At 37.6% G+C, this 27,004-nt stretch overlaps 1 protein-coding gene and 1 long non-coding RNA gene across 2 annotated transcripts in view; one reads left to right on the top strand and one right to left on the bottom strand.

Annotated features, from left to right (window-relative positions):
* The window catches only part of SNX31 (sorting nexin 31), a 56,956-nt gene extending 39,062 nt beyond the window's left edge, over window positions 1–17,894 (top strand). The window contains exons 11-14 of the mRNA XM_016129785.2: window positions 5,957–6,070; window positions 8,612–8,689; window positions 14,367–14,426; window positions 17,069–17,894. Coding sequence (XP_015985271.1) covers window positions 5,957–6,070; window positions 8,612–8,689; window positions 14,367–14,426; window positions 17,069–17,161 — 345 coding nt within the window. The 3' untranslated portion in view covers window positions 17,162–17,894. The remainder of the gene's footprint in view (window positions 1–5,956; window positions 6,071–8,611; window positions 8,690–14,366; window positions 14,427–17,068) is intronic.
* An 856-nt stretch (window positions 17,895–18,750) lies between these two features.
* On the bottom strand, window positions 18,751–26,975 carry LOC107502505. Its single transcript, XR_001595016.2, has 3 exons — window positions 26,829–26,975; window positions 25,065–25,167; window positions 18,751–20,143 (listed from the first exon to the last, which is right to left on the bottom strand). It is a non-coding gene; the product is annotated as an uncharacterized LOC107502505 (long non-coding RNA).
* Window positions 26,976–27,004: the final 29 nt, after the last annotated feature.

The following is a 27,004-nucleotide window of genomic DNA, read 5'->3' as shown; positions in this document are numbered from 1 at the left end:
ACGCAGTACTGATGACATCTCTACCCTTGGAAACCATCTGCTGACCAGCAAGCTTACCTGAGGACTGCTGGCATCATACCTACATTGCCATCTCCCAAGAAAGACCTTATGATCAGATTTGTTGAGTGCCTACTTTGTACCAGGTGCTGTGCAAGGCACTACTACGTCTATTATTTAATTAAATTCTTATAATAACTTAGTGAACTAAGTGGGATTATCCCCTTTACACAGCAAACTGAGGTTGAGTAGTGCAGGACAAACACTAGTGGAGCAGCTATGTCACCCAGTTGTTAAATCCACAGAATCCATGGGAATTTTTTACCTGCCACAGTACTAGACACCTCCCACTCCTTCCTCCCCTACTTTTGTGGGCCACTTCTCCCTTTGACCTCTCTGAAAATGGTGGCGTTTCTTGGGTTTTTATTTCTAGCATCTTTCTTCTACATATTCTCTGAAATCAGTTACTCAGATCTCTCTTAAAAGGTCCAGTATTTCCTCCTGTCCTCTGGACATCCTCGCCAGGTATCACAGGAACATCTCAACTCAACCTTTGCCCAAACCAGACTTGTGCTTTCCTTCTCTTGCTCATCCAAGGGTCCTTCTTCCTTGTGTTTCCTTTCTTAGTAAATGGAATTTCCACTACCACCCCCTCATTGTCAAACCAGTAATGCTGAAATTACCTCTGGCTTTTCTCTCTCTCTGATCTCATATGTTTAATTGCTGATAAGACCTAGTCATTCTACAGCCTTGCTATTCCTCAAAATTCACCCTTTCCACTCTCACAGCCTGGTCTCAACATTTCTTGCCTGGATAGATCCAACAGTCTCTTAACCCTTTTTCCTGCCCCATTCTTTCCCCCTTTGAGGTCAGAGAAAATACATCATATGACTTCAGTCTTCTTAAACTTATGGGAACTTGTTTTGAGGCCCCAGATTTGGTCTGTCTTAGTAAATGTTCCATGTGCATCTGAAAAGAATGTGTATCCTGTTGCTATTGCGTGGAGTATTCTGTAAATGTCGATTACGTCAATCAATTGATAGTATTCAAATCTCCTATAGCCTTATACATTTTGTTCTCTACTTTTTCTATCAGTTATTGATAGGAGTGTTAAAATCCTCAAATATAATTGTGGATTTGTCTATTTCTTGTGTGTTTTATCAGTTTTTCCTGCCTTCTTATTTTGATTCCACTTATTGGCACCATTGATTTTTATTAGCTATACCTTTTTTATTATGATTACTTATGAGTTTTTAATGCATATCTTTAACTTATTAGAGTCTACTTTCAAATATACAACTTCGCAAAAAGTATAAAAACATCACAACAGTGTATTTCTATTTTCCTCTTCTGTTCTTTATATTTTTTTGCCACTTTATTTCCGCATATATTATAAGCTTCATGCTGCATTATAATTATTTTTGCTTTAAATAGTTAATTATTTTCAGTTAAGCTTTTAATTTTTATATAATTGTAGATTTACGCACAGTTGTAAGAAATAGTGCAGAAACCCTGTGTACTCTTTACCCATTTATCTCAATGATTACATCTTGCAAAACTATAGTACAATATCACCACCCAGGATTTTGACACTGATGCAATCGAGAGTTAAAACATTTCCAGCACCACCTTCATGTTGGCCTTTTATAGTTATACCCACCCCTACTCCTCCTTAACTCCTTGCAACCACTAATCTATCATCTCCATAGTGTATCATTTGAAGAATATTATATGAAACTTTTGGTGATAGATATATTTATTACCTTGATTGTGGTGATGGTTTCATGGATGTATCCATATATCTAAACTCATAAATTTTTATACATTAAACATGTGCAGTTTTTTTCGTATATCAATTATACCTCAATAAAACTTTATAAATAAAACAGAAACACACATGAAATGAGGTTATGTATTAGTCAGTTGAAAATGTTGTGACCAGAGGTTTGAAGGACTCAAACTATATTTCTCCTTGGGCTATTATTCAGTATTCAATAATCCAGTGTTTATGGTGATTTTATAGAACATGCGAATTATAATAATTGACTGTTTTTAGAAAGTAAAAATGTAAATAAAAGCAAGGAATCGATTACCTTAAAAAATAAAAAATTTTACATGAATGGAATCCTACAGTATGTAGCCTCTGGGATTGGCTTTTCTTTTACTCAGAATTTTTTGGAAATTCATCTAGGTTCTCGTGATCAATAGTTTGTTTCTTTTTATTGCTGAGCAGTATTTCGTGGTATGGAATGACCAAAATTTGTTTAACCATTCACACAATGAAAGATATGTTTCCAGACATATAAAAGTTGTATGTTTCATCTTTTAAGAAACTGCCAAATTGTTTTCAGTTTATATTCCCACCAGCAATGTTTGTGGAATCCACTTACTCCACGTCCTCATCAGCATTTGGCATTGTTACTGCTTTCTATTTTAGTCATTCTGATAAGTGTAATGGTATTTCACTCTGATTTTAATTTGCATTTTCCTCATGGCTAATGATGTTGAACATCTTTTCATATTTGCCATATGTTTATCATCTTTGGCGAAATGTCTTTTCATATCTTTTGCTCATTTTCTAATTTGATTGTTTACCGTTCAGTTTTGAGAGTACTTAATACATTCCAGACAATAGTCCTCTGCTGGATATGTAGCTTGCAAATACTTTCACTTTGTAGTATTTTTGTCCTCTAAACAGGTCTTTTGTGGAGCAAAAGTTTTTAATTTTGATGAAGTCTAATTCATCAGTTTTTCCTTTTATAAATTGTCTTAGTGTCAAGTGTAAGAACTCTTTGCCAAACCCTAGACCATGAAAGTTGTTTTCCCTAGGGTTTTTTTTTTTTTTGTAAAAGTTATAGTTATAGGTTATACATTTAAGTCTATTATCCATTTTGAGTTAATAGGGTGTGAAACTTTGGATGAATTTCCCTTTTTTGCCTATGGAAGGCCAAATGTTCCAGGACCATTTGTTAAAAAGGCTCTTTCCTCAAATGAATTGCTTTTGTACCTTTGTCAAAAACCAGTTGGCATATTTGTGTGGGTCTCTTTCTGGGTTCCTTATTCTGTTTCACTGTTCTGTATCTCTATCATTCCAATACCACCCAATCATTCTCTTTCTTTGTAACAGTTTTATCAAGATATTGTTCACATACCATAGAGTTCACCTGTATAAAGTGTATCATTTAATGACACTTAATATAATCACAGAGTTGTGCAACCATCACCACAATCAATTTAAGAACACTTTTATCACCTCGAAAAGAAACCCCATACCCTTTACCTGTTGCCTTCTTATCCCCCAATTCCCTCCAGCCCTAAGAAAACTTTAATTTACTTTCTGTCTCTGTGGATTTACCTATTCTGAACATTTCATATTAATGAAATTATATGTGATCTTTTGTGACCAACTTCTTTTACTTAGGATGTTTCCAAGGCTTATCTTTGTAGTAATATGTGTCAGTACTTTATTCTTTTTTATGGTCAAATAATATTCCATCGTAAGAACATACCAAATTTGGTTTATCTGTTCATTCATTGATGAACATTTGGGTTGTTTCTACCTTTTGGCTGTTATGAATTATGCTGCCAAGAGCATTTGTGTACAAGTTTTTCTGTGGGCATATGTTTTAATTTCTCTTGGGTGTATACCTAGGAATGGAATTGCTGGTAACTCCACCACAGTGGTACCTCTATTGTTAGCCTTTTGAGAAAACTCCAAGATGTTATCCAAAGTGTCTGCTCCAATTTACATCCCCACCAGCAGTGTATGAGGTTCTGATTTCTCCACATTCTTGCCAGTATTTTTATTATCTGTTTTTTAAAAAAATAGCCAGGTACGTAAAGAGGTATTTCATTGTGGTTTTAGTTTAGTCTTTTTTCTCCCTATGCTTCATTTTGAGTAGTTTCTGTTGCTGTGGTTTTTAGGTTGTCTGTCCTTCCGTAGTGTCTAACGTATTTTTTCCCATCCAATGTATTTTTATTTCTATCATTATATTTTTCATCTCTAGGAGTTCCATTTGGATTATTTTTGTGTCTTCCATTTCCCTCCTTCTCATGCTATGTTTTTCTCTAAATTCTTGAGTGTGTTTTTAAAATAACTGTTTTAGTGTTGTTGTCTACTAATTCCATCATCTGTCATTTTTGAGTCTGATTGATTTTTCTTCTGTTTCCACAATTTTCTCCTACTTTGCATACCAGGTAATGTTTTTATGGTATGCTAAACATTGTAAGTTTTACATTATTGAATGCTGGATTTTATTGTATTCTTTTAAACAGTATTAGACTTTGTCCTGGCATGCAATTAAGTTACTCGGGATTGGTTATTTATTTATTTATTTATTTTATTTTTTGAGGCTTGCTTTTAAGCTTTTTTAAGGCAGGTCAAGAGCAGCTTGAGGGGTAATTTAGTTCTTTCCTCATTGGTTACCATTCTTAGGATTCTTCCAGTGTCTTGTTTATTACAGCTTCTCTACTCTGATAGAAACACAAATGATTTCCAGCCTGGTCTGTAAGCTCCTGGAATTGTTCAACCTACTGCTTGTCTGTGGCTCTTTCCCCAGCCTCACATACACAGATGTGTCTGCACATCTGCACATCCTCACACATGCACAGGTTATTCAGCCAAAGATTTGAAAGGAGTTTTCCGGAGCTCTTTCTCAGTATAAAGCTTTTGTCTTTGGTTTTCTGTCCCACAAATTCTAACCTCGACCTCTTCAAACTTTTATCTCTTTTTTCTCAACTCAGTAAGACCTCGGTCTCTGCTGGGGTTTGCTGCCTCCTGGAAGCTCCTCCAGGCAGTAAGCAACGTAACTGGAGGGCTCACTTCATTTGTTTTTCTTTTCCCTGAGTTAACAATCCTGTATTATCTGGTTCTGAAAACAGGTGTTTCCAGTTCATTTTTTACATTCACGCTGTGAGACCAATATTTCTAAAATATAAATCTAATTGTGTTATTACTCAGTTCTTAAAATCTTTTAATAAATACCTGTCGCCCTCAAGACAAAAGTCCAGGTTTTAGCTTAGCTTATAAAACCTGTAACAGGGCTTTTTGGTGGCAAGCAATGGAAACCGATATTTGTGGCTCTAGTAAAAAGGGGATTTATCGGAGGGACATAGGGTTACTGATTTAAAGTAAAGGCTGAAGCAGTGGCTTAGGAGTCAAGAACCAAAGAAGCTGAAGGTCTCTAGGAATTCTTTATCAGGAACCTGCTCCTTGGGTCTCTATACTGTGGAATCAGATGAGGGGCACAGAGAGTGTTTGTTCAATTGGCCTGAGCTCGGGTCATGTACCACTCTCCAGAGGGCAGCATTCCTTGATTGTCCTACCTACATAGGCATAGTAGAAGAGAAAAGTTTTTCCCAAGGGAATGTGAGACTCCATTGTTAGGAGAAAGAGGGATAGATGCCATATAGCAAAAATCACAGATGCTTTCTACTAGGCTGTCAGGATCTGTCCCGAGCCTGCCTCCCTAAGTGTCTTTTCTCACCACCCATGTGCCTCGTAGCCTGTGCTTCAGCCATGCTTGATCCCTTGCCAAGTCTCCTGTGTGCCAGGCTCCCTCATGCCTCAGTGCATTTGCACTTATTTCTTCTACTAGGAACAACTTGTTAAACCTCCCCAACTGCCAGCCCACCCACCACCATCACCACCAAACAACAACAACAACAACAAAACCACAAACAGCAAACTTAGTTTTTACTTCTGCCTGAATCCCCTACCTCCAGGAGGATTGCCTTTGCCCTCCTAGTCTGGATTAAGTGCCCATCCTATTCCACAGACCTGTGTTTACTTCCCTGATAACACTTTATTATATCCAATTGTGGTGATTTACTCTCATGGCTCCTCATAGCCTGATAGCTTCTTGGGAATAAGGACAGTCTCACTTGTTTTGATATTTTGAAGTATATAGTAGCCACTTAAATTTCTACTGATTACCAAATAATATATTTTCTTCCGTAGGGGACTCTGTTGGACATGGATGGGCCCCAGCGAACTCTCAACCAGAACTTAGAGCTCAGATTTCAGTATGGTGTGGAGAGTCACTGGCAGTGGTTTGTTATTTACACAAAGCAGGTGAGTTCAGAGCATGAAAATCACCAGTCCTGAAATGCTCTCTTGAATGCTGGGGTAGATAAAGCACATTACCCTAACCCAACTGGAGTAGAATACTAGAATACACTATGCACTTTCTTTTTGGTCTGTAATATAACCTGTTTGTTTTGTTTTGTTTTTTTGTTTTGTTTTGTTTTGTTTTACTAGTCATTGCAGCTTTCATATCAATTAGAAATGAATTTAGTTACCAAATAACAAGAGACTCAACTAACAGTGGCATAAACTATGAGTCGGTAAACTTTTTCTCAAAGGGCCAGAGAGTAAATATTTTAGGTCCTTATGGTCTCTTTTACAACTTCTTGGCTCTGTTGTTGTAGCACAAAAGCAGCCACAGACAACACATAAACAAGTGGGTATAGCTGTGTTCTAATAAAACTTTATTTATAAAAACAGGTTGGGGCTGAATTTGTTTGCTCAGACAATACAGATTTTTATCATCTCACTGGAGAGGTGATAAAGAATACATCGGAGATAGATGATTGGCAGCCCTATCATTCTCTTGATCTTTTCCAAGCAGAAAAACTATACCTTATCTGGAAAACAAAAGCTTTACCCTAAGAGACCCCAGTAGATTTTCCATACATCTCATTGGCCAGAAGTGAGTCACATGACCACTCCTAGCTGCAAGAGAGTCTGGGAATCAAACATTTAGCAAAGGGGAACAGGGTTCATAATCAGCTCAGAGTAAACATGAGTCATTCATTGCCTGGAGCTGGACATGTGTTGTCCCAAACAAAATTGGGCTTATAACTAAAATTGGAATAGAAATTGTTTTTTAAAAATCAAATTTTCTAAATACCAACTTCAGTTAAAAACTATTATTTACTGAACTTAAAGTAAGCTATTTCAAGTTGAGATCAAAACTACAAATGCTCTAAAATGAAACAAAAATAACAAAGTAATCCTTACATCAACATTCTTTTCAGCTAGAGTCCCTGATGGTCCTTGGAGCATTCTGATTTTAGGTAAACAAAACTTCCATTCATCTCTCTACTTCCTGTACAGTGTGATCAGAGGTACTAGATATCAAAGTCCTCTGAGAAACATGAAATACTAAGCCAAAATCCTAGGTTAAAGAAATGTATCCTTAGGTTCACCTTCAACATGAAACATCCTCAGGGAAGTGGTAGGATGTTTTCTGACACAAGATTTGCAGTCCCTTGGAGAGACAGAGAGATTTTGGTAATCGAACCACCCTCCCACCCCCAGAATGCTAAGTACGATAGTTAAATTTTATTATGGTCTTTAGTCTGTAGCAAATGAATTTAAGCCACTATAGAGAGATATAGTAAACATTCTTTTAAAGGATTTTTAGTAAGGTTTTATTTTCTTTGGAGTATGGGTTTATTGATATGCACCCAGGGGCTAATTCTGCAAAAGGCTTGTGTGCCTTGCAAATACATACAAATGAGGGCTTGGGCCCAAATCTTTTCTAGACCCTTTAAACAAAGGTTCAGCCCCTTTATATTTAATAAACCTTACCTGGTTTATAGCAGAGTCCTAACCTGCATTATCTATGTACATTGTATAATAATATGGAATCAATTCATACCTTGTGGGACACCATTAAACATCCTTCCTAGCTGCATCGGCTTAGGGGTTATTGTTTAACTATTTTATACCCTGGTTTTGTGTAGGTTACATATATACATGGATCAACAGGGTTAGTCCTCATCGAAACAAGGAAGTCAAATTTGTTGCCATATATGAGCCCCACATTTGTTCTTCTTTTCCTTATTAGTGGCAGTGCCTTTCTTCTCTCTTTCCACCCTTCTCTCCTCTTAAAATAAAATGAATTTCTATCATGCTCTATATTCCTGCAAGACTTTGAGATGTTCCCTCTATGTAGCCCACTCTCCCTCTGATTATTTCTATGAACTGTCCTCCAAGAGTTATATGAACTACCACCCTAATCTGAGTGTTCGCTCTCTTTCCTCCTTTCCATCATTCCCTCTATCCCCGCAGCGCAAACTCAGGCTATCCTAAGGTCATATAGCCTCAAGCTTTGAGTTTTGGTTGTCTCAAACCTTGGTAGGGCCCAAAGAGAAGAGAGCAAGGTGAAAATTGAGAGCAAAACAAGAGAGAAAAATAGGTCTCTCAGTTATTATGCATACAATTAACTATCAGATTAACCAACATCGGCTTATTTGATTATAATAATAAGCACTTTTTATTATTTGTTGCTCATAAAACATGAGCTGCTTACAAAGTAATAGAAAAAAATGGGATGTGAAAGGTAAGTTTTAAGAGGCAGAAAGATTAGTAATAAGATACTGGCTATTTCTCATGTGTCTTTTTAAAATTTATTGTAAATAAATCCACACGATTAAGCAAATTTATCATTACTTAATAATTACATCTTATGCAAATTTATGGAAATCAAAGAACTCTAAATTCATACTATTGGAAGCAGAGATCAAAATCTGATTTGTGGTATAGGAGGGAAGGAAGAGAATAAAAATCTCTTCAACTGAAAGACTTCTTTTTTTCTGGATTTCTTAGGCTTTTTTGCTGAGTAGCTGCTTGAAAAAGATGATCTCAGAAAAGATGATAAAGCTAGCTGCAGAGAATCCAGAAATGGTAGGTGCTCTTATCTGAGTATATTTTTCACTTTAAGTTCCCACCATTAGCTGACACTAAACCACACTGATCAACTCCCAGGGCCCAGAGTCTGGGCCTCAAGGAAGGAATCTGCCAGCCCAGCAGTGAGCTCCTCTGCTCTCTGGGAGCTCAGTCTTTAGAATTCAAGCAGTTTTCCAAGGAGAACTCATCTTTGGATTGCTGAGAACTCCCTAATCCTCTCTATGGAGGATTCTGGAATTACCGTAAATGCTACATTATAAAGTCAGGATCCTGAGAGGTCTTAACACAACGCAATGATCTTAAACTCTACAGTTTTGTCTCTAGAAAGAGCCCTCAACCTCTGTGATACTTCTACTGTGCCAAATTAAAATACCTTTAGCAGTTGGGAGAAACCATTGAGGAAAAGAAGCGCTTCCGCCTATAATTTTTTCTCAAATGTAAAATTAAACTTTGTTTTTCTAGTCTATATCTTTTCAATAAAGGCTTAGTAACTCATTGAAAGGGTCAGTGGCAGACTGTAAAAAGTGTTATTGAGATATTAAACTTTTCAACTTGCTTTGTCATCATCATGATATAAGCATGTCCTTAATAAGACAGTACCATTTGATTTAAAAAAAATAATTACAAATACTAATGCCTAGTTAACATTTATAAACATACTTCTTTTGCAGAATATTACTGATCTTTAAAAATGCAACAAAAAACATTTGGAAATGTTCTCTAATGTTTTTATTTAAATTTAGTCCTTTATAAAGGATGACATCTTCATTTTAACTTTGCCCTTTCTTGACTTTGTAGCTTTTTTCTAAGAAAATAGTTGCATTTTATCTTTATTTTTCTTTCTTCCAGAACTGAAAATATTTTCCCAGGGAAAATAAAATGTACTTGCTATTGGTGTTTAAACAATTCAAAATGTACTAGAGTAGCAAATTAAAGCAATAAAAGGATCAAGGATTTTTTAAAATATACATATATATATAAGAGTAATAAAATCTAACTTCTGAGGCAGGATGGAATCCCTGCCCCCAAAGCTCCAGTTATTATATATATTTAAAAAATAAAGAGAAAAGTAATTGGCTGAGTAGTCCCATTAAAAGGGAGAAGTATCCTTAAATGCAATTAAATAAAATGTAAGCAACTTGATGCAAGAAATACTTCTACAATAAATAGTTAGAATTTGCTCAATAATAGGGAAAAGTAGTAATCTAAAGTTTTCAAGAAAAACAGCCACATTCCTTAGATCTGTATACAAATTGAAATCTATAGTTATCCCTGTAGCTGGTTACAAAATCAGCATTTTAGTCAATATTTGTATTGCTTTATCCAAATACTCAAGTTTTATTTCCACAAACTTTTAATTTTATTTCTTATTTTGGTTCTTAAAAAGACTAATAACGCCCTCCATTTTGAAAATTCCGTTTTCAAGAGGATGTAGGCAAAGTCTACATTTCAGTCTGGACTTTTATTTATCTACAAATCCCTGGGTAGAACAGGACCCCGGCAGGGAAGAGAATAGACAGATCAGCTGTTTGGATTTCAGCTGATTCTGGGCCTCCTCTCAAAGTAGAGTTGATGAGAACAAGTCATTTCATGTTTAAAGTAGCCATATAAATGTATGACTATGACATTCACTTGTTTGCTAGGTAAACACATAAAATCTGAACTGACACATATCGTTTATAGAAGGCTTGTATAGACTAGAATACAGTGGTCTCTATTTTCAAAGTACAATAGACTTCAAGATTTTGATAATCATGAAGAATTTGGGGAGAGGGAGAAAAATTAAGGAAACTGTAACCAAATGAGCCCCATAAATAAAGCAGATGGTTCCTAGAAGCAGATCAAATAGTACTATTTTATCCTAGTAGGAAGGAAGGAATAAAAAGAAATTTAATTAGCTTAGTTAGCTTTAGGCAATGCTTCCAAAGGTAAATTTGAAATGTTTATGAAGAGATCATTAAAATTTGAAAACAAATGCACTAGAGAAAAATGTAAATACTCAATAATAAAAAAATGTTAAATTCTTAAAAGCAGTATTCACTGTAAACCAGAAAAAATAAAAAATGCTCCTACACAAAAGCCTAAGTAAGTTTTGTTGATATTTGCTACCTTTAACTAGAACAGAAATATAAAGATTTTTTTACTTGAAAATAAGTGTATTTGTTAGGTGTAGATTTGGCTACCTATTACAAAAACAAACCAAGACAAAATAAATGTTTTTAGCAAAAGAAAATTTGTTTTCTCTCTCATCTAAAAGCCCAGAGGTCTAGGGCTGGAATGGTGGCTCAGTGGTGCAACCAGAGAGCTTTCTGCTCTGCCATCTGCAGTGGCTTTTACTTCATGCTCAAGATGGTGGCTTGAGCTCCAGCCATTCCATTCATCCACATTCTAGGCAACAAGTATGAGGAAAGTATAAAGAAGGGTTTATCTCTTTTCTTTCAGAAGTCGTCTTAGAAGTCTCACACAAAATTTCTGCTTACAGCTCATTGACCAAGAATTAGTCATACCACAGGCTCACACCTAACTGCAAGAAAGCTGATGAGTGTAGTCTTTTCACAGGGTATGTTTTTGTCTCTTCAAATAAATGTGGGTATTATTATGGTCAGCAAAATGTTGCTGCCACTAATCTAATGACAACAGGAGTCCCCAATCTAGGGTGCGGAAAGAGGAGAAATTTTATTCAGATGAACAGTTTGCAAACCAAGGAGAGGCATCCTCTGACAGAAACCAAAAGAGCTCCCAATAAGACAAAGAGCAGGCCTACTTCTATAAAGTGTACACCTTTGTACTTCATTGGTCCATTTTTATGCAAATGAGAAATCCAAATTTACATGGTTTGATTGGTCCAAATAGCAAATAGCACTGTCCTTATTGGTTGGAACCACATGTCTGGATTGCCATTACAGAGCTACTCTGATTGGTCAGTAAAGGATGCAAATGAGGATATAGCTGTGCAGCTGCAATTGGACAGGGCAGGTCTCAGCCTATTGGTCAAAATATGATTCCAGTAACTCCTTTATAAGATTTGGCTCAGCAGGAAGGAATACAGTGCAGGAGACTTGACAGCTCAGTCTGTGGGCTGTTCCTTAATATGCAATATGTGTGAGATGCCTCTGTAAACAATGGCTGCTAGACTTTGATTATGAATTTGGGCTCAGTTAACTACAAGGAATTCTTCCTGGCAGATCTATGCATTCTCAAGGCCCACATTACTAAAGAAGAAGGGCAGAATGGGTAATGGAACCTCTACCAGAAATCTCTGCCATGTAATGAAATATAAGACACCAAGAAAGGAAAGCAGATGTATTTTATGTAGTAGATGTGTTTCTAAGAAGTTTCTGGAGGTATATCATTGCTGTTATTATTTTGTATATTGAAGCATAATCTGAATACATGAGAGTTATCAGGAATATGCTAGTGAATAATATTCTGAATTGTAAATATTTTATATTTTTAATAATCCATACCTAGTTTGATTGTTTTATTAGTTCGTAAATTTTTTCCTTATGTTCACTTAAAAGTGGGTCTGAATCTCTAAATCGGTTTTCTGAAAAATGGCAGAGAACAAGATGGCCTCTGGTCCCGGCTTGCCTCGTACCTCTCACCCCTGCCCCCCAACCACCATCACCATATATATTTTTCTCTCTGCTTCTTTTTTATTCGGGGTAAGATTAGGCTATGTAAAAGGCCACTGAGCTCAGAGATGGGTGCTTGGCAGTGTGCGCCTGTTATGTGCTAAGGTGGGGACACCCTAAGAGCAGTGCTAACTGATGCCCCGGGAAAGCCCGTCTTTGACTGGCTCATCCAGTTTAGAAAACAGGACAGACATGTTGCGCCTGTCCCTAGAATGGCTTGAATATAGCAGGAGGACAACGTTTTAGAGAGCCAAGGGGAAATTACTGTGCAGGAGTAGGGGGTTAGATTATTAACAGAAACTATTAATAAAGGAGAGAGTGCAGGAATACTGCATTATGAAAAGGATTAGCTTTTCCCCCAACTTGATTCCCCCTAGTATATAAAATATGTGAAGCCTTATAGAAATAAGTCAAAGAAACAGATTATATCAGAAATTGCTTAACATTTGTAGTTGGTTCTATTTTGTTTATTTTGGTATAGGGAGAAAAAGGGGAAAGAGAATAGGAGAGAGAAAAATATCGGCTTTTCCCCAACTCTGTATTTCATTACATGAGACTACTTACAAACTATACTAGTAATATTGTAAAATAATAATAACAATAACAAAACACATAAAACATCAGAGCATTAATTTCTCATTACCAAGACTTATAACTGATTTTTTTTAAATTAGTGAGATAGGCCCCAAATATAGGAAGTTTTCTCTCAAGAATACTAACCTAAAGGAAGTCCTTTGCATACTTCGAAGTAATATATTTTACGACAGAATTAAGTTAAACCATAGTTAAAAGATAGTGCTCTTTTGCAGTGTCATGTTATTTATCCCGCTTATTTGGAAAAGTCCCTCTCCATATTCTCATGAATAATAAGCAATAATAAACATCTTAATTCACCCCTCATTCTATCATTTATGAATGCCTGTATTTACCATGCAATGGCTAGAAACTGAGGCTCAAGCATCAAGGAGCCTATTTGTTGGAGGAGAAAGGCGATTGGTAAAGAGATGTTTATAGTTAGAGTGATGAGTTGAGACGTGCGCATAATGCATAGTTGTTTAATAGTAGTTCTCTTCCTATAAGAAGAGTTTAAGAATTCTTTCCCCCAAACCCTGGCTTGGTCACGTTTTCTGGCCTTTCCACATTCACTCTCCACTCTCTTCCATCCTCTCTGTGGCCTGGAGACCGAACTTTGTGTGCAGTGTCTTTACCTCTGACCTCCAGCCTTTAACCAAGCTAACCATGGGAGTGGGTGGCAGGGAGAACCTGGCAAGATTGGAGAGTGAGAGAAAAGTGAGATTGGGTATTTATTTCTCCCACTCTGCCTCTGGGTTGGTACAGCGCTATCGAGGGCTATGCTTCCTGCAGCTATAGCTACTTCTTTTCCAGTACCAGCTGCTCTCCTTGCCCTCCCAGGTCCAGAGGTGGTAAGAATTATCCCCCACACCATAGCCCCTTATTGCTAGCCCCTGGAGGCTTCGACATCCTTTCTTTAATTCCCTTTAATTCTGTCCACACCTCCATTAAATAGTTCCTTTTTTAGAACCCTCTTCAATCACCCCAGGAGAGCACCATCTGTTTTCTGCTGGGACCCTGACTGTTATATTAAGTTCACCTTATGCACATGAAGTAGATTCAAGTGTCTCGAACTTCAGTTTGATTAATGGTGACTTTTGATTAATCAAAGCCCCAGTTGGCTTTGATTCAGTGTATGGATTGGAGTTCTGTGGATTATTTCAGGATTTAGAAGTTCATTTTGTGTGAAGTCCTTTTAGAATATGTGTTAAATCATCATATCCATTGGCAACTACCAAGGTCAAACGTTAAGCTTCACTTAACTTTTGGCGGTTCAATTACTATACCATTTAGACACTTGCAAATGAAGGGGGACTATACAGATGACAAGCAGGTGTGCCTGCTGACTGCCAGCCTTTGGGCCAGTAAGAGGATTATTGTGGAAGGGGAAATGTGCTGGTTAAATAGGTAATTTGTGAGCTCGCTTCTCAGAGCTGTACTGAATGACATTTTACTAATCTATTTAGGAGATTGAAGTTCCAGAACAAGGCAAAAGTAAAAAATACCACATTGAACAAAGCTGGTCGGTGAGTAAAATTATGTAACTGATAAACCATAATTTTTATAAATATACCCTTTTTCCCTCTGTCATTCTACTTTTGAGAATAAGCCAGAATTCGCTTTTTCAGAAGCTCTTCCATGTAGGTTAGGCCAATTGGAGGGCCATCAGAGAAGTATAGTATGTTTACTGTAGCCCCCAATAAGACAGGCAGAAATGATTTTCTGAGTTTTTACATAAAAAATTTTTAAGAAACACACAAAATTCTTTAGTGATTACCTTCTACACCCCATGCAGTTTTTGGAAAATTCTCTTTCTAGTTTATATTTTCTACAGTATATGCTGTATAAAACAACTTTTAAGTTTGTAAAATACTTTTTTGAGCATTTAAGTCTCCTGTGCAGATAACAATAATAGTAAAAATAATAATAGAAAGCATTAATAGTCTCTTGTCATTTCCACGCACTCTTCTAAGCACTTTTATGTGGATTAACACAATCATCTTCATCACTGTCCTATAAATCAGCTGAGGAAACTGGGGCACAGAAAGGTTAAGTGACTTGCCCCAGGTTGCACAGTAATTGATAGGGGAAGGAAGCAAGCAACCTGACTTCAGAGCAGTGACCTTAACTGCTTTTGCTAACCCTTCCTTTCTAGGTTGAAATCCTAGTGTAGGTGAATGAAATAAAGGTGGCCTCTAAGTAGCATTTGAATGGAATTTATTAATGATCTAGCTCTTGTTACAAGGTCTGCTATATATATAAAAATACTTAGTATGTAGCAATAGTATTTATAAATATGTAAGTATATAAGGTCCTTTCTTGAGTGAATAAACTCAGAAAAAAATTTAAAACAGACTAAATGCAAAGTTTTTCTCTTTCATAACAACATTTCTGACTGCTTAGATCAGGGATAGAAGACGAGAATACCACTTATGGCTATGCTTCTTTAGGTAAAAGACTAAATGTGTGTAAGGGTTTCCTGAGGTACTTAGTAAAATGCAACTCCTGGGCCTCACCCCAAAAGATTGTTGCAATAGATTCTGGGTAGGAGCCCTGAATCAGAATGCATAACAAGCACCTCAGTGGGAAACACTGCACCAAGCCTCAATTTCTGTAAAATGTAGGAGGTCATCACTCCATTATTTGAATGCATCCATTTCAGCAGCAGAGTGACATTGTAGAGCTGTGGTTCTCAACTTTGATTGCACACAGGAATCACCTAGAGATATCTGAAAACTAATGATTGCTGGGGCCTGGACACAGAATTTTCAGAAGCTCCCAAGTGGTCTAATATACAGCCAGCATTGGAATCATTAAGCTAGAGCAGTGGTTCTCAAAGTGTGGTCCCTAGACCAGCAGCATCAGCACTGCTTGGGAACTTGCTAGAAATTCAAATTCTCAGGCCTGAAACCCACTGGGATCAGAAACTCTGGGGGCGATGGCCAGCCATTTATGTTTAGCAAACCCTCCAACTGAGTCTGATGCATGTTCAAATGTGAGAGCCACTGTCTTGGAACAATAGGCAAAGCAACACACACCACTGCAATCAACATTAATGCTAATTCGTTCATTCTCTCAGATGAGCAGCAGTGCCAAACAGGCAAATTTCCTTCATGCTCGAAGCAGGGCTGTCCCACCATATTGAATTCCAACTTATCTTAGCAAACCTTTATTTATTTTCTTTCTCTTCATTTTATTTATTTGTTTGTTTGTTTATTTTAATCTTTTATTAAAGTATAGTTGCCATACAATAGTTCATTAGTTTCAGATATACAACACAGAGATCCAACATTTGTATACCTTATAAAAAGCAAACCTTTTTATAAAGCTTATCCTGAGCAGGCACTGTTATAATTACTTTCTATACGTAATTTATTTAGTCCTCATAACAATCCAGGTATTATTATCCTTGGTTTATAGCCAAGAACCTGAAAACATGCAGAAAGATTAAGTAACTTGTTCAAGGTCACACAGCTAGTAAATGGCAGAGCCAGTGTCCAAACTCAAGCCATTTATATTTGCTGTTTAACAAATAAAGTTTGTTTGTTCCTTTAACCACTCTGCCATGGGCTCTCTCTATCAAGACAAATCCCTCATAGAATAAAAAAATTTCAGCTTATCTGCCCATTGAGGTGCCCCACATTTATTTCACCAAGGCCAAAGCATACTCTCCATGGCCCCGTCTTTGAGATTTCATAAATACTGAAAGCTGACTACTCACTCACTGAAGGTTTATAGCAACCATAAGCTCTTAAAATGTTTTAAAATAACTATTATACTTTTTTAAAATGTGTATTTGTGTGAGATATGCACTAAAGATTTGGGATAAAGTTAAAAATTGAAAGTCACATGGCTCTAGGAGCAGGGAAAAAAAAAAAAAACAAGAGAGAAAGAGTTTGTTTCCTGGAGACATTCATAGACTGGAAAGGTGCTCTGGACGGGGCTACCCCAGGGTGCCAGCAGGGGGCGCTCTCAGCCCTAGCAGAAGTCCACTTACCCCAAAATACAGCTTCTACAGGGTATAGCCATTTAAAATAACCGTTGCTGAAACAAATGAAACTTTCTGTTGCATTTTTAATATTAACATCCTTGACTTTTTATTGTTATTGTTGTTATGGAAATTATTTCCTTTCATATATATTTCTGACCTCTGTTTACTTCACAACAGAAACACTATTCTAGCTTTCTATCGAGAAAAAGCAAGATTAAGATAGCTGAAGCTGACTGTGTTTTGGAGACCATAAAGGAAGAAGGTCTTTGAAGAAAAAGTCTCACTTTTTAAAATGTCTTCCAAGGCCGTCTTGACAGTGAAAGAGATTAGAGGTTGAAAGATATTTGACCACTTCCCATTTTTGTGACATTAAGATGGACATATTCATCAAGACTACTGCAAAACTTGGTTTATCTCAAGATTTAAAAAACTTTGAGCCAAAGTCACACACTTTATTTTTAATGACTCATAAATGACAATTGGCAAATCCGAATCAATCGTATGAAACTCATTCTCTCCCTCTACCCCGCAAATGGATGTTTACCTAGCTTTATGAAGTCTTTTATATGTTCTAGTTATTGTATGGGTGGAAGGCTCAGTATAAGACAGAATAAATGCATTTAAGGTTAAGTTCTAAAGACATAACTCATCAGCTGAGGAAAGTGTGGATCTAAGAAATGGAATCATTGAAAAAGAAATCTATACGTCATGTATCCATCCACTGGAGCAAGGATGGGATGAAATATTGACTTGTTACCTTATGTAATTCTGAGCCATACCAATGTGGATGTACTCAAAGGAATAGGCTGCGTGGTTCTCTGTTTCTCCACTAGTGTAATTCTGTCCTTAGAATAGTAAATTCAGTTCGATAATCATTGTGCTATTTTGAATATTTTTATTTCAAAAAGCTATGCACTTGATATTAGATACCTTATAAGTGTCTTAGCTTTAAAAAACATGTATACTTTTTCACTAGATTTTTCCTTCTTCAAATTCAGTTTATCATGACAATTAATGTAATTATATATAGAATTAAGGCTGTAGTAAGAGAGAAGGGTTGAAGAAGCTATGTAATGTAATTAGGTAAAGTGCATTATTTTAATGTTCTTTTCTAATTGGGTTGTGTAACTATGTAATAAATATAAAATATATTCTAGTGACTAGTTTACGGATAAAAAATCTATGAATGATCTTTTTGAAGTATAGAATCTATTAAAGCCCTATAGTATTTATAAAGCAATGCCTCTAGCCATCACTTCTAGTGTCATAAAATTTTATATTTATATTTTAGGCTATAGTAGGGAATTTTGGCAGAAAGGATCATAAACATCCCAAATCATCCACGGTAACTGTATTAATGGATTAGATGAAAATGGAAGCTTATGTACTAGTTTGCCAAAAAAAAAAAAAAAAAAGAATAGTTAATATCTAGTTCTTTATAATAGCAAAAACCTACACTGTGTAAGAGACTGTTGTAGATACTATGAATGCAAACAAAATTTGTATTTGGGTGAGAAGACATATATATTAGGTTGAACTATATGCAATTGCTGTTATGCAGGTCAGAAATAGTTGAATGTTGTCAATTTGATATGTTTCAACTTGATACATGAGAGCAAGTAATTCCAGAGAGCATGTGGTAGGTACCCAATGCATAGTGTGGACTTGTGTGTCAAAGGAAGTTGGGGGGCAGTCAGGAAAGCCCAAGGGAAAGAGGGACTTTGAAGAAAGAGTAGAACCATGTGGAGGCAGAGATGGGGTCACACACAAAAAAGAAAGGTTAAACACTGATGGAAGAATGAATACAGTGTTTGGGAATGATCGGCAAACCTGCTACATGCTCACAAAGTTGAGGGAGCAGTTAAGAGATGATGCTGAGAGGAAGAGGGTTCAGTACATACACAGACACAATGTAGCATCCCTATAATATAAGTAGAGCAGTTCATCCCTTATTTGAGGATGGCAAAAACAGAACATTGTATTTGTTGGCTTTTTTTAAGGCATTGAGATTTTCATTAATATATATCAGAATATGAGAAGAAAAATGCAGGTGATGAAGTGCATTCGTAGTATATTCTATAAAGAATAAAGGAACTGGGATAGTAGAAAATAAAATTTGAAACTTACTTTGTAAAATGACACATTCTTTAGCAGTTCTGTGAGAGAAGAAGTGGCTATTAGCCCTTTGGGGAATTAGGAGGCCTATCTTTATCTAAGAGTTTGAAAGTTTTAATCACTGCTGGATCAAATCATGTCATTATTGGATAAAAAATCAGAACTCCAGCTGCCAGCGTGGCCTCCCCTGCTGCAGCCCCTGAGACAAGTCTCCCAGCACTCCTGGGGGTGATGACCTCACTCTTTGGGTGGTACTGCTGCCTTGTGACCTTCCCAACAGTACAGCCACCCAACACAGGAGACCTCGGCCAGCGCATGACCTTTATAAAGGTAGGCAACTCTCGAAATCATTCAAGTAACTCCTAAGGGGTGTGACATGCCTTTATGAAATCACCAGCATATGCTTTAGTCTATAGATTCCCTCCTCATATACCTGCAAAATGGTCCCCGGTCAGCCAAATTTTTTTCCAATATATTTATATTCACCAACTTCACTTCTTTTACCACTTCCAGACATGTATCTTTTTTCCTACTGCTGTTCGTATTCCTAAAATAACTGGCATAAGCTCTCTGCCCACAGGCAAACACGCTTGCATTTGAAATTTTCAGAAAAAATGACAATAAGAATAAAGGGTAGACTACTTAAGCCCCGAAGTCTGAGCCCTCTTGAGTCCTGTGATGGAAGCCTGTGCGGGCTTCGTCTGAAGAGCCGACATGCTCGCCAAAGCCAGCTCTCAGTCTAGGTAAGTATGTGGCGAGCTTACTGCTTGCACACATCCCTGAGTGGGCAATTAGGACTCAAATTTTATGTTAAATGTGTAAGTTAGAAATTTAGTTCATCCTCAAAGTGAATTTGCGAATCACTAAGTGATCTTAATTTGTGGAAAACTAAATAGGTTCCAAGCCTCAGTGATAAAATAGCGGCTAAAGTGATCCTAAAAACAAAACGCAAGAAAAATCAGCAGTGGAAGCCACTCTGCTTCTCCAGATGCGTCCTGGTCATCCCTCCTCTTGGAGTTTGTGAACAGCGGTTCACCGGGCCATGAAGGGAGGGCCCATGTGGACTCAGCATGGTGGGAGATGGAGCAGAAAGTACTTCTCTCCATGAAGGTGCTCTCAATCCTGTCATCAGTGATCCTAGAAAAAAAGTTAAGAAGTTGTTTGTATGTATTTTGCTGGCCCTTATCAACCCAAAATGAGATGTGCTGAGTTAACTTAGAAAAAGTATGGCTAACCAGTAATCCCATGTGAAGTGGCTTTTAATTCTTGTATTTGTGCTTTTCTCCCACTTTATTGAAGTATAACTGTACTTCATGTATAAGTTGCTTTCTAGTAACTGTTTGTTGGATTCTTAGAAGTGGTTTGTATAACAATTTTCCAGACCAAAAAAAAAAAAATTATATAGACCTTTAGAAAAAGTACATGGTGAGCTTGGGTCTTTGGTCTAGCCCTCACCCATGTACTTCTCCGTAGGGCAAAGTCTTTAGCTAACCATGTGAGCTTTGCTTGTGTAATATCTTGGAAGAGGTTAGACATTCAGTTGATTTAAAGGCACTGACCCTCGTCCTCTTACACAGTTTCTGCACTGACTGTGGTTTCTCTCCCGGGAATGTGGGAACAGAGAGTTGGCTGTACTTCCTAATGGGTTTTCCATCTGTCCACACGAGCACACGTTTGATGGGTTCTGCGGTGCAGCAGTTGTCTGAGGCGCTGTGAGCAGCAGCCTGAAACTGGTATGTGTGAGCTGGCTTTGCTGAGCGCATGCATGTTCTTATTCTCGCTGGAAACTGGTCCCTGCAGAATTTCTGGGGAGTGCCAATGCTTTGTAACAGGGTCTAATGTGCAGAGGAAGAAATGATGTAAATATACTGCTTCTGGGTCCCAATCAAGGGAAATTCAGAACTTGATTTTCAGCAGAAAAATTATGAGTAAAACAAGTTAAATGGCTGTTATTAAACACAGATGTTGCAAAAGTTGGAGAAGGTTCTATTAAAAAATCAATTAACTGTGGAGTTGATTCTCAGGTTTTGCTTCATAATAGGCGGTGGAGCGTCCGCTTTCCGGAGACACTAGACCAACAAGTACACCAACTTTGCACAGAGGAAATGTGGGCCCACACCTCAGCACTTGTATGGTACCATGTTAAAGAACAATGTGTATCCAAGTTTATTTTCATGTGTCGACTGATTATGCATCATAGGGGTTAAATCCAAGATTCTTCCAGGTAACTGGACTTATGTAAATTATGTATGTAAGCATTGGTCAGTCTCTTGCAATTAACTATGGCTTGTTTTACTCTTTTTTCCTACTTCATCTCCTCTTTTCCCTTTGCATTTGTCAAAGTTAAAACAGGTGACATACAGCCTGAGGATCACAATGAACATAGGCTGAGATCTTAGTTAATTCACTGTAGAAAAATCCTAATATCTTACTGTCCTATAGCAAACTCCCTTACCTAGGACGGCAATAAAATTCTGCTGCAAGATTAATAAGACAAACACAAAAAGTAACTGCCTCCATTCTTTTAAAATGTACCTTACGAGATTGGAAGATAAACATCTAAAATATACTTTTCAAATTTTTCTCATTGTTTGCCATAAAAAAAATGCACAGACTAAGAGCAATTTACATCACTCATCCACTTTTTTCTCCTTATAGAAATGTTGAAAGTATCCTTCCTTGTTGGTGGGGAGTGTTGAGTTCCAAAGTTGTATTAGTCCAGTTGTATTTACAGAAAATGGTTGTCAGAGTGGAACAGCCTTGGGCTATTTAGGCAACACAATTTTGTAAAAGTGGAAATGGAACCACAGGATCAGTGTTTCAAGGGAAGAGTAGAATCGAGGCAAGTTCTGATAAAGTTCACTTTCTAGCATATATTTCAAACCTGAGGAAGAGATCTTTTTTGCTTCTATGATTGCCAGGAGTTTGTTTTGAGACTAACATGAGAGTTAAAATCCCTCTAAGCCTAAAATTTCAGTTCGGCTTGAGCCCCTGGGGTGAGCTAAGTGTGGTTCTAGAATTGAAGCAACTGCTTTAACAACACAGCTTGCTGGAATGGGCCAAGCTGCTCATTATCTGGATGGAGCAGACATCCCAGGGCCTCTGGGGATCAGCATGAGCCCTTCTTTAGTGTCTCCTTTGCAGAGACTTAACAAACCCTGAACTGGCAGGGTCTCTAAGGATTGGGAATATTAAAGGGTTAGAAAGGAAACTTACAGCCAGAAAGGAATTTGAAAAAATAAGGCAAGGCTGGCTTGGGCTATCAGCTTTCCTCATATTATCTCCTGTTGCCTTTTCTTGCCCACTTCTGAGAAAATTTATAAACCTATTGGCTTCTCGAGTTTCTGATGCTTGCTTTGGAGTATAAAATTCATAATCACATATGTGAACATTGTCGTTTCTTATGCACTCTGGAGTTTTTATCAACCTTTACAATGACATGCAGCAGTGTTCTTCGGAAGATCATTTCTTGAGTGCTTTCGAACCCAAGTCCTCACATAGTCCTCCACCCCAAGTAAGATATTGCTTTCGCTTGCCTAATAGCTTCTATCTCATTACTCAGCGAGTTTGTGATCTGATGGTCACAGGTATAACTCCTCACCACAGAGCCCCTATATCCCAGATGCCCAGAGATTAGGGAATCAAGACAGTCTGATTTATGTGTAGGCTGTTCATGAACTCAAACTATGAAGGGAACTTGGAAATGATGCATGAAATTTTTCTAAAATCTTTTGACATACTTAAGAGTGTTTAAGTTTCACAGAGGATGAGAGTCATGATAGTAGAGTGACTGGAATTCTGACTTGAATTATGAGCTTGCTTCTGCTTCCAGTTAGCAATGTGAGTTTCAGCAAGTTACCTAACGATATAGCCCTTAGTTTTCTCATCTGAAAGATTAGTTGTAGGAGCCAACACGTGTACTGGATTTCTTTTGCATGTGTGTGCTTACTTGGTTAAGTTAGAACTAGCCTCACCTGTACGGTTCCAGTTTAGAATTAGCCTAAAGAGAACCTTGCATGAGGACTGGGAGACAGCAAGGGAGTGGCATCACTTTCTGAAGGTCTTTTCACAATCAGATACAGTGGCATGCAGACGCAAGGTGCCCACAGTTTCCAGTTTGTCCTTGTCTCCCTGCACTCCAAATTCAGCTTTTCTTTTTGCCTGCTGACCTGCGGAACCCGGGCCACCACCAGACGCTTGGCAGGGGACTCACAGAAGCAGTAGCTGCACGGAGGCAATGACTTGCACAGATCTCTCCAAGAGCTCTTCCTTAGTGGTCCCATTTCAGTGGCACCCAAGCCATGCCTGGCTTCCTCGAATCCTCAGGTTAACCAGTTTGTGACTTTTTATCTTTCCCAACATCCCTTTCCAAACCTTGCCTTTATGGACTCCTCCCGCGATTGTGTGAGGTGGAATGCCTACAATAAATCCTTTGTTCTGTACCACGGTAGTTATGCTTCCCTGACAACCCATCCTCTCATCAGTTATCCTTAAAGGCTTTGAAAGCAATACATTTGCTTAAAACTTTGCAAGTTATTCTCGTAGATCGGTTACTTAACCTTTGGAAGGGAAGGCTAATCAGGGCTAGGCACAGTATATGTATCTATCACATACATTATCTTGTCTAATATCTGTGTGAAAATCTGTGTGGGTAACTGCAAAGAACAACAAATGGGCGTTGCAGAGAGAAGCCAAGCATTTCTTTTCAGGGGTCCAACTATTAGTAACTCCAGATATTCAAGGAGATCTAAGATGTTTACTTTTCCTTTTCAGAGATCCTTTTCTGAAAGTTTTGCTTAAATTCTTAATTCCTAGTTGTACTGGTTGCTAGAAGAAAATATAATCCTCCTACCCTTCAAATTTTTTCCTTAGTTGTGCAAATACAATGCCTGGCACACAGACACATTTCATTTTTTTTCTGTAGTTTAAATGTTTAAACTGTTGGAGAATTGAAATGAATCTAACTCTGGTGTAGATAAATATATGCTACTTGTCTCATACCCTGTGACGTAGTCATGGTTGTGCCTTGAGAACCCGCAGTGTTTTAAAAACACCTGATTCATGGCAGCTGATGTGGGGTGGAACACCTGTGGAAAACACCTTCCGGAGCATGTCTCCCTCTGATGGTCATTTGTTAGTACTACAAAAAAAATGCCTTCTGGACTGTAATGAGAGCTCAAAAACAAGAAGAAATGCCTCTTCCTTTGTAGGTACAGTGTGTTTTTTAAATACCTCTTCATTTGAACATATTTCTTTTCTGCAGAGACAACTGCTTACACTGGGATGGTTGCTAGATCACTTTGGGCCTCTTCTGATAAGCATTCAATTATGTATTTGAAAGTTTTTTCTGCATTTTCTAAAACTGGATATATAATCCATGTAGACAAAACTCTTCTTTTTTTTAAACACAAGAAACCCCCCAAAAGAAAAATCCTCCCCCAAACAAATGTTTTCTGTCATCTATTCATTCATTTGCTCGTTTAGTTGTATCTAATACAACGGATCTCAACCCTGGCTGCACATTAGAATTCCCTGAGCAGCTTTGAGAAATATGGATATTGGGCCATACTTCCAAATTATTCTTACTTGGTCTTGATGAGGGTGGGTGTTGGTATTTTTAAGCTCGTGCGGTGATTGTAATGTGCTGCCAGGGTTGAGAGCTACTAAGCTAATATTTTTAAGCACCTATTATGTGCTATTCATTGTGGTAGTGCTAAGGATTTAATGGTAGGGATACAACTTGGCTGCACTGAACTTCTGACATCACCATTTCCAAGCCGCACATACCACCCCCTCTGTCTGAAACTTCATTTATTCATTGCATAATTAACTCCTCATCCTTTGCGTCTCAGATTAAATATCTCTTATTCAAACTGCCCTTCCATTTAAATTGGTTTCCATATTTGGGGACATTGTTTGCCCTCACAGCATCTCTCCTCTTTTCCTTCATAACACTTGCCCCAGTTATAATTACAAGTATTCCTTCCCACTGGAACTCTAACAATCAGAACTCAGTACCAAATAGATTTTGGTAATGAGGAAGAAGAAGCAGATTTACCTGAAGGGAATGGAGTTTAAGCTGCAGGGCACTTGTGGTGGTTCAAATAACATCCCCTCAAAGATCTCCATATTGCAATCCTCAGAACCTGTGACCATGTTACCTTGCAAGACAAAAAGGAATTTGCAGATATGATTAAGTGAAAAACCTTGAGATGGAGAGAATATTCTGTATTATCCAGGTGTGTCAAATGTAATCCGAGGGTTCTTATAAGGAAGCAGGGGAGTCAAAGTTAGAGAAGATGCAAGGATGGAAGCAGAGGTCAAAGAGATGAGAAGATGCTACCCTGCTGGAAGAAGTCAGGAGGCAAAGAATGTGTGCAACCTTTAGAAGCTGGAGAAGGCAAGGAAATGGAGCCTCCCTAGAACCTCCAGAAGGAATGCAGCCCTGCCTGTACTTTGATTTTAGCCCAGCGAAACTAATTTGGGACTTCTAACCTTCTAAACTACAAGAAAATTGATTACTATTGTTTTAAGTCTTTTAGTCTGTGGTAATTTGTTACCATGACAATAGGGAATACAGCCTCCCCTTGTACAGGCCCCTTCTGAGATCCTGGAGGGGACTCTGGAAGTATGTTCACATGTTCAAATGTTTCAGTAAAGCTTGCAAAATTAAAATATTTCACTACGATTAATTAAAGCTGCTGTCTCTTTATAAACTTCCCAAGGCTCTTTTCTCCTCTGGTTGAGTAGCAAGGAGTGGCTACAGACATTTTCAGGCTCTGGCTAAGGAGAAATGTAGTTGAAGATACTTCAGTTTGTGTTTAGTGGGATAAGTACCTGTGGTTCATGGTCACTTCCATGCAGCATTAAGTTATTGCTAGAGTGTGGGAATGGCTTCCATGAATACTCCTTATGCCCACTGTGCTAAAGTCCCAAGGTGTGGTGACATGAAGGAGTCACAGAATATGTAGCATGCAATCCATTCTCTTAATCTCATAGGAGAAAAAAGCTGTCCATATAGTCTCTACATTTTTCAGATCAAATAAAGCAGTAATTCATGACGATGGAGAAATTCATTTGAATAGAAGTAATGAATAGGCTCTCAGATTGTTTGCTAAACAAATTAATGAAGAAGAGTGAATCATATGAAAACACTGGGAAAAGGTTGAAATTCTTTTCTGATTTGACGTAATTTACAGGCATCAAAGAAAATATTATAAACTCAACACACGCTTACAAGGACATCCATGACAAATTGGTTAATAAATGTCATCTATTTGAAGAGTATTTAATATTTGTGATTAGTCACTGCACTAATCACAAAGCACTGCATTAATCAGAAAATGTTAAATGCCCTGAAATCTTGTAATTCTTATGTGAAAGAAATCTGATAGAGGTTTTCTCAAATTTGACAATAATCGTAAACATTTACATGACATTTCCAAGAACAAACAGACTGAGTAATCGCACTTGAATGGATGGTTATGCGACATTCTAGAAGGTGGCTTGGTTGGATAATATGCTAGGATTCAGAGGAGCAATGATTACTGTGCAGAGGAAGTCTTCTTGGCTGTAGGACCAGAGATAGTAAACTAAAAAAAAAAATTGTGGTAAATTGACTTACTACCACCCACATCACTAACCACATTACTAGTACATATGTATGTTGCACTTAGTCTGGGGAATCCTAAAAAGTGGAATGTAAATATTCAAACCTTTTTTGAAAATAAAAAAAAAACACAAAAAACTCAGGGTCACATTTTAGAGTTAGAGCGGTCAGTCATTAGTTGCTAATTCAGTTTGGGTTATAGAGAAGACTTACCTACTGGCCAGCAACTATTAATTAATAAAATTGTCCTTGCCTTTGAAGCCTTCATTTAGCTGAGTGGGTGCATGTACATATAGAAAAGGGCGTGAAAAATGCAAAATACTCCTGGACTCAGATCGGAGAAAACTCTCTCAGCTTGTCTTCCCCTTCGAGCAGGCCGAGCCGCCGTG

Source organism: Rousettus aegyptiacus, unplaced genomic scaffold (assembly GCF_014176215.1).
Source record: "Rousettus aegyptiacus isolate mRouAeg1 unplaced genomic scaffold, mRouAeg1.p scaffold_m13_p_15, whole genome shotgun sequence".
Classification (NCBI taxonomy): Eukaryota; Metazoa; Chordata; class Mammalia; order Chiroptera; family Pteropodidae; genus Rousettus; species Rousettus aegyptiacus.
The sequence above is the reverse complement of the archived record's forward strand: the minus strand, read 5'-3'. Positions and strand labels throughout refer to the sequence as shown.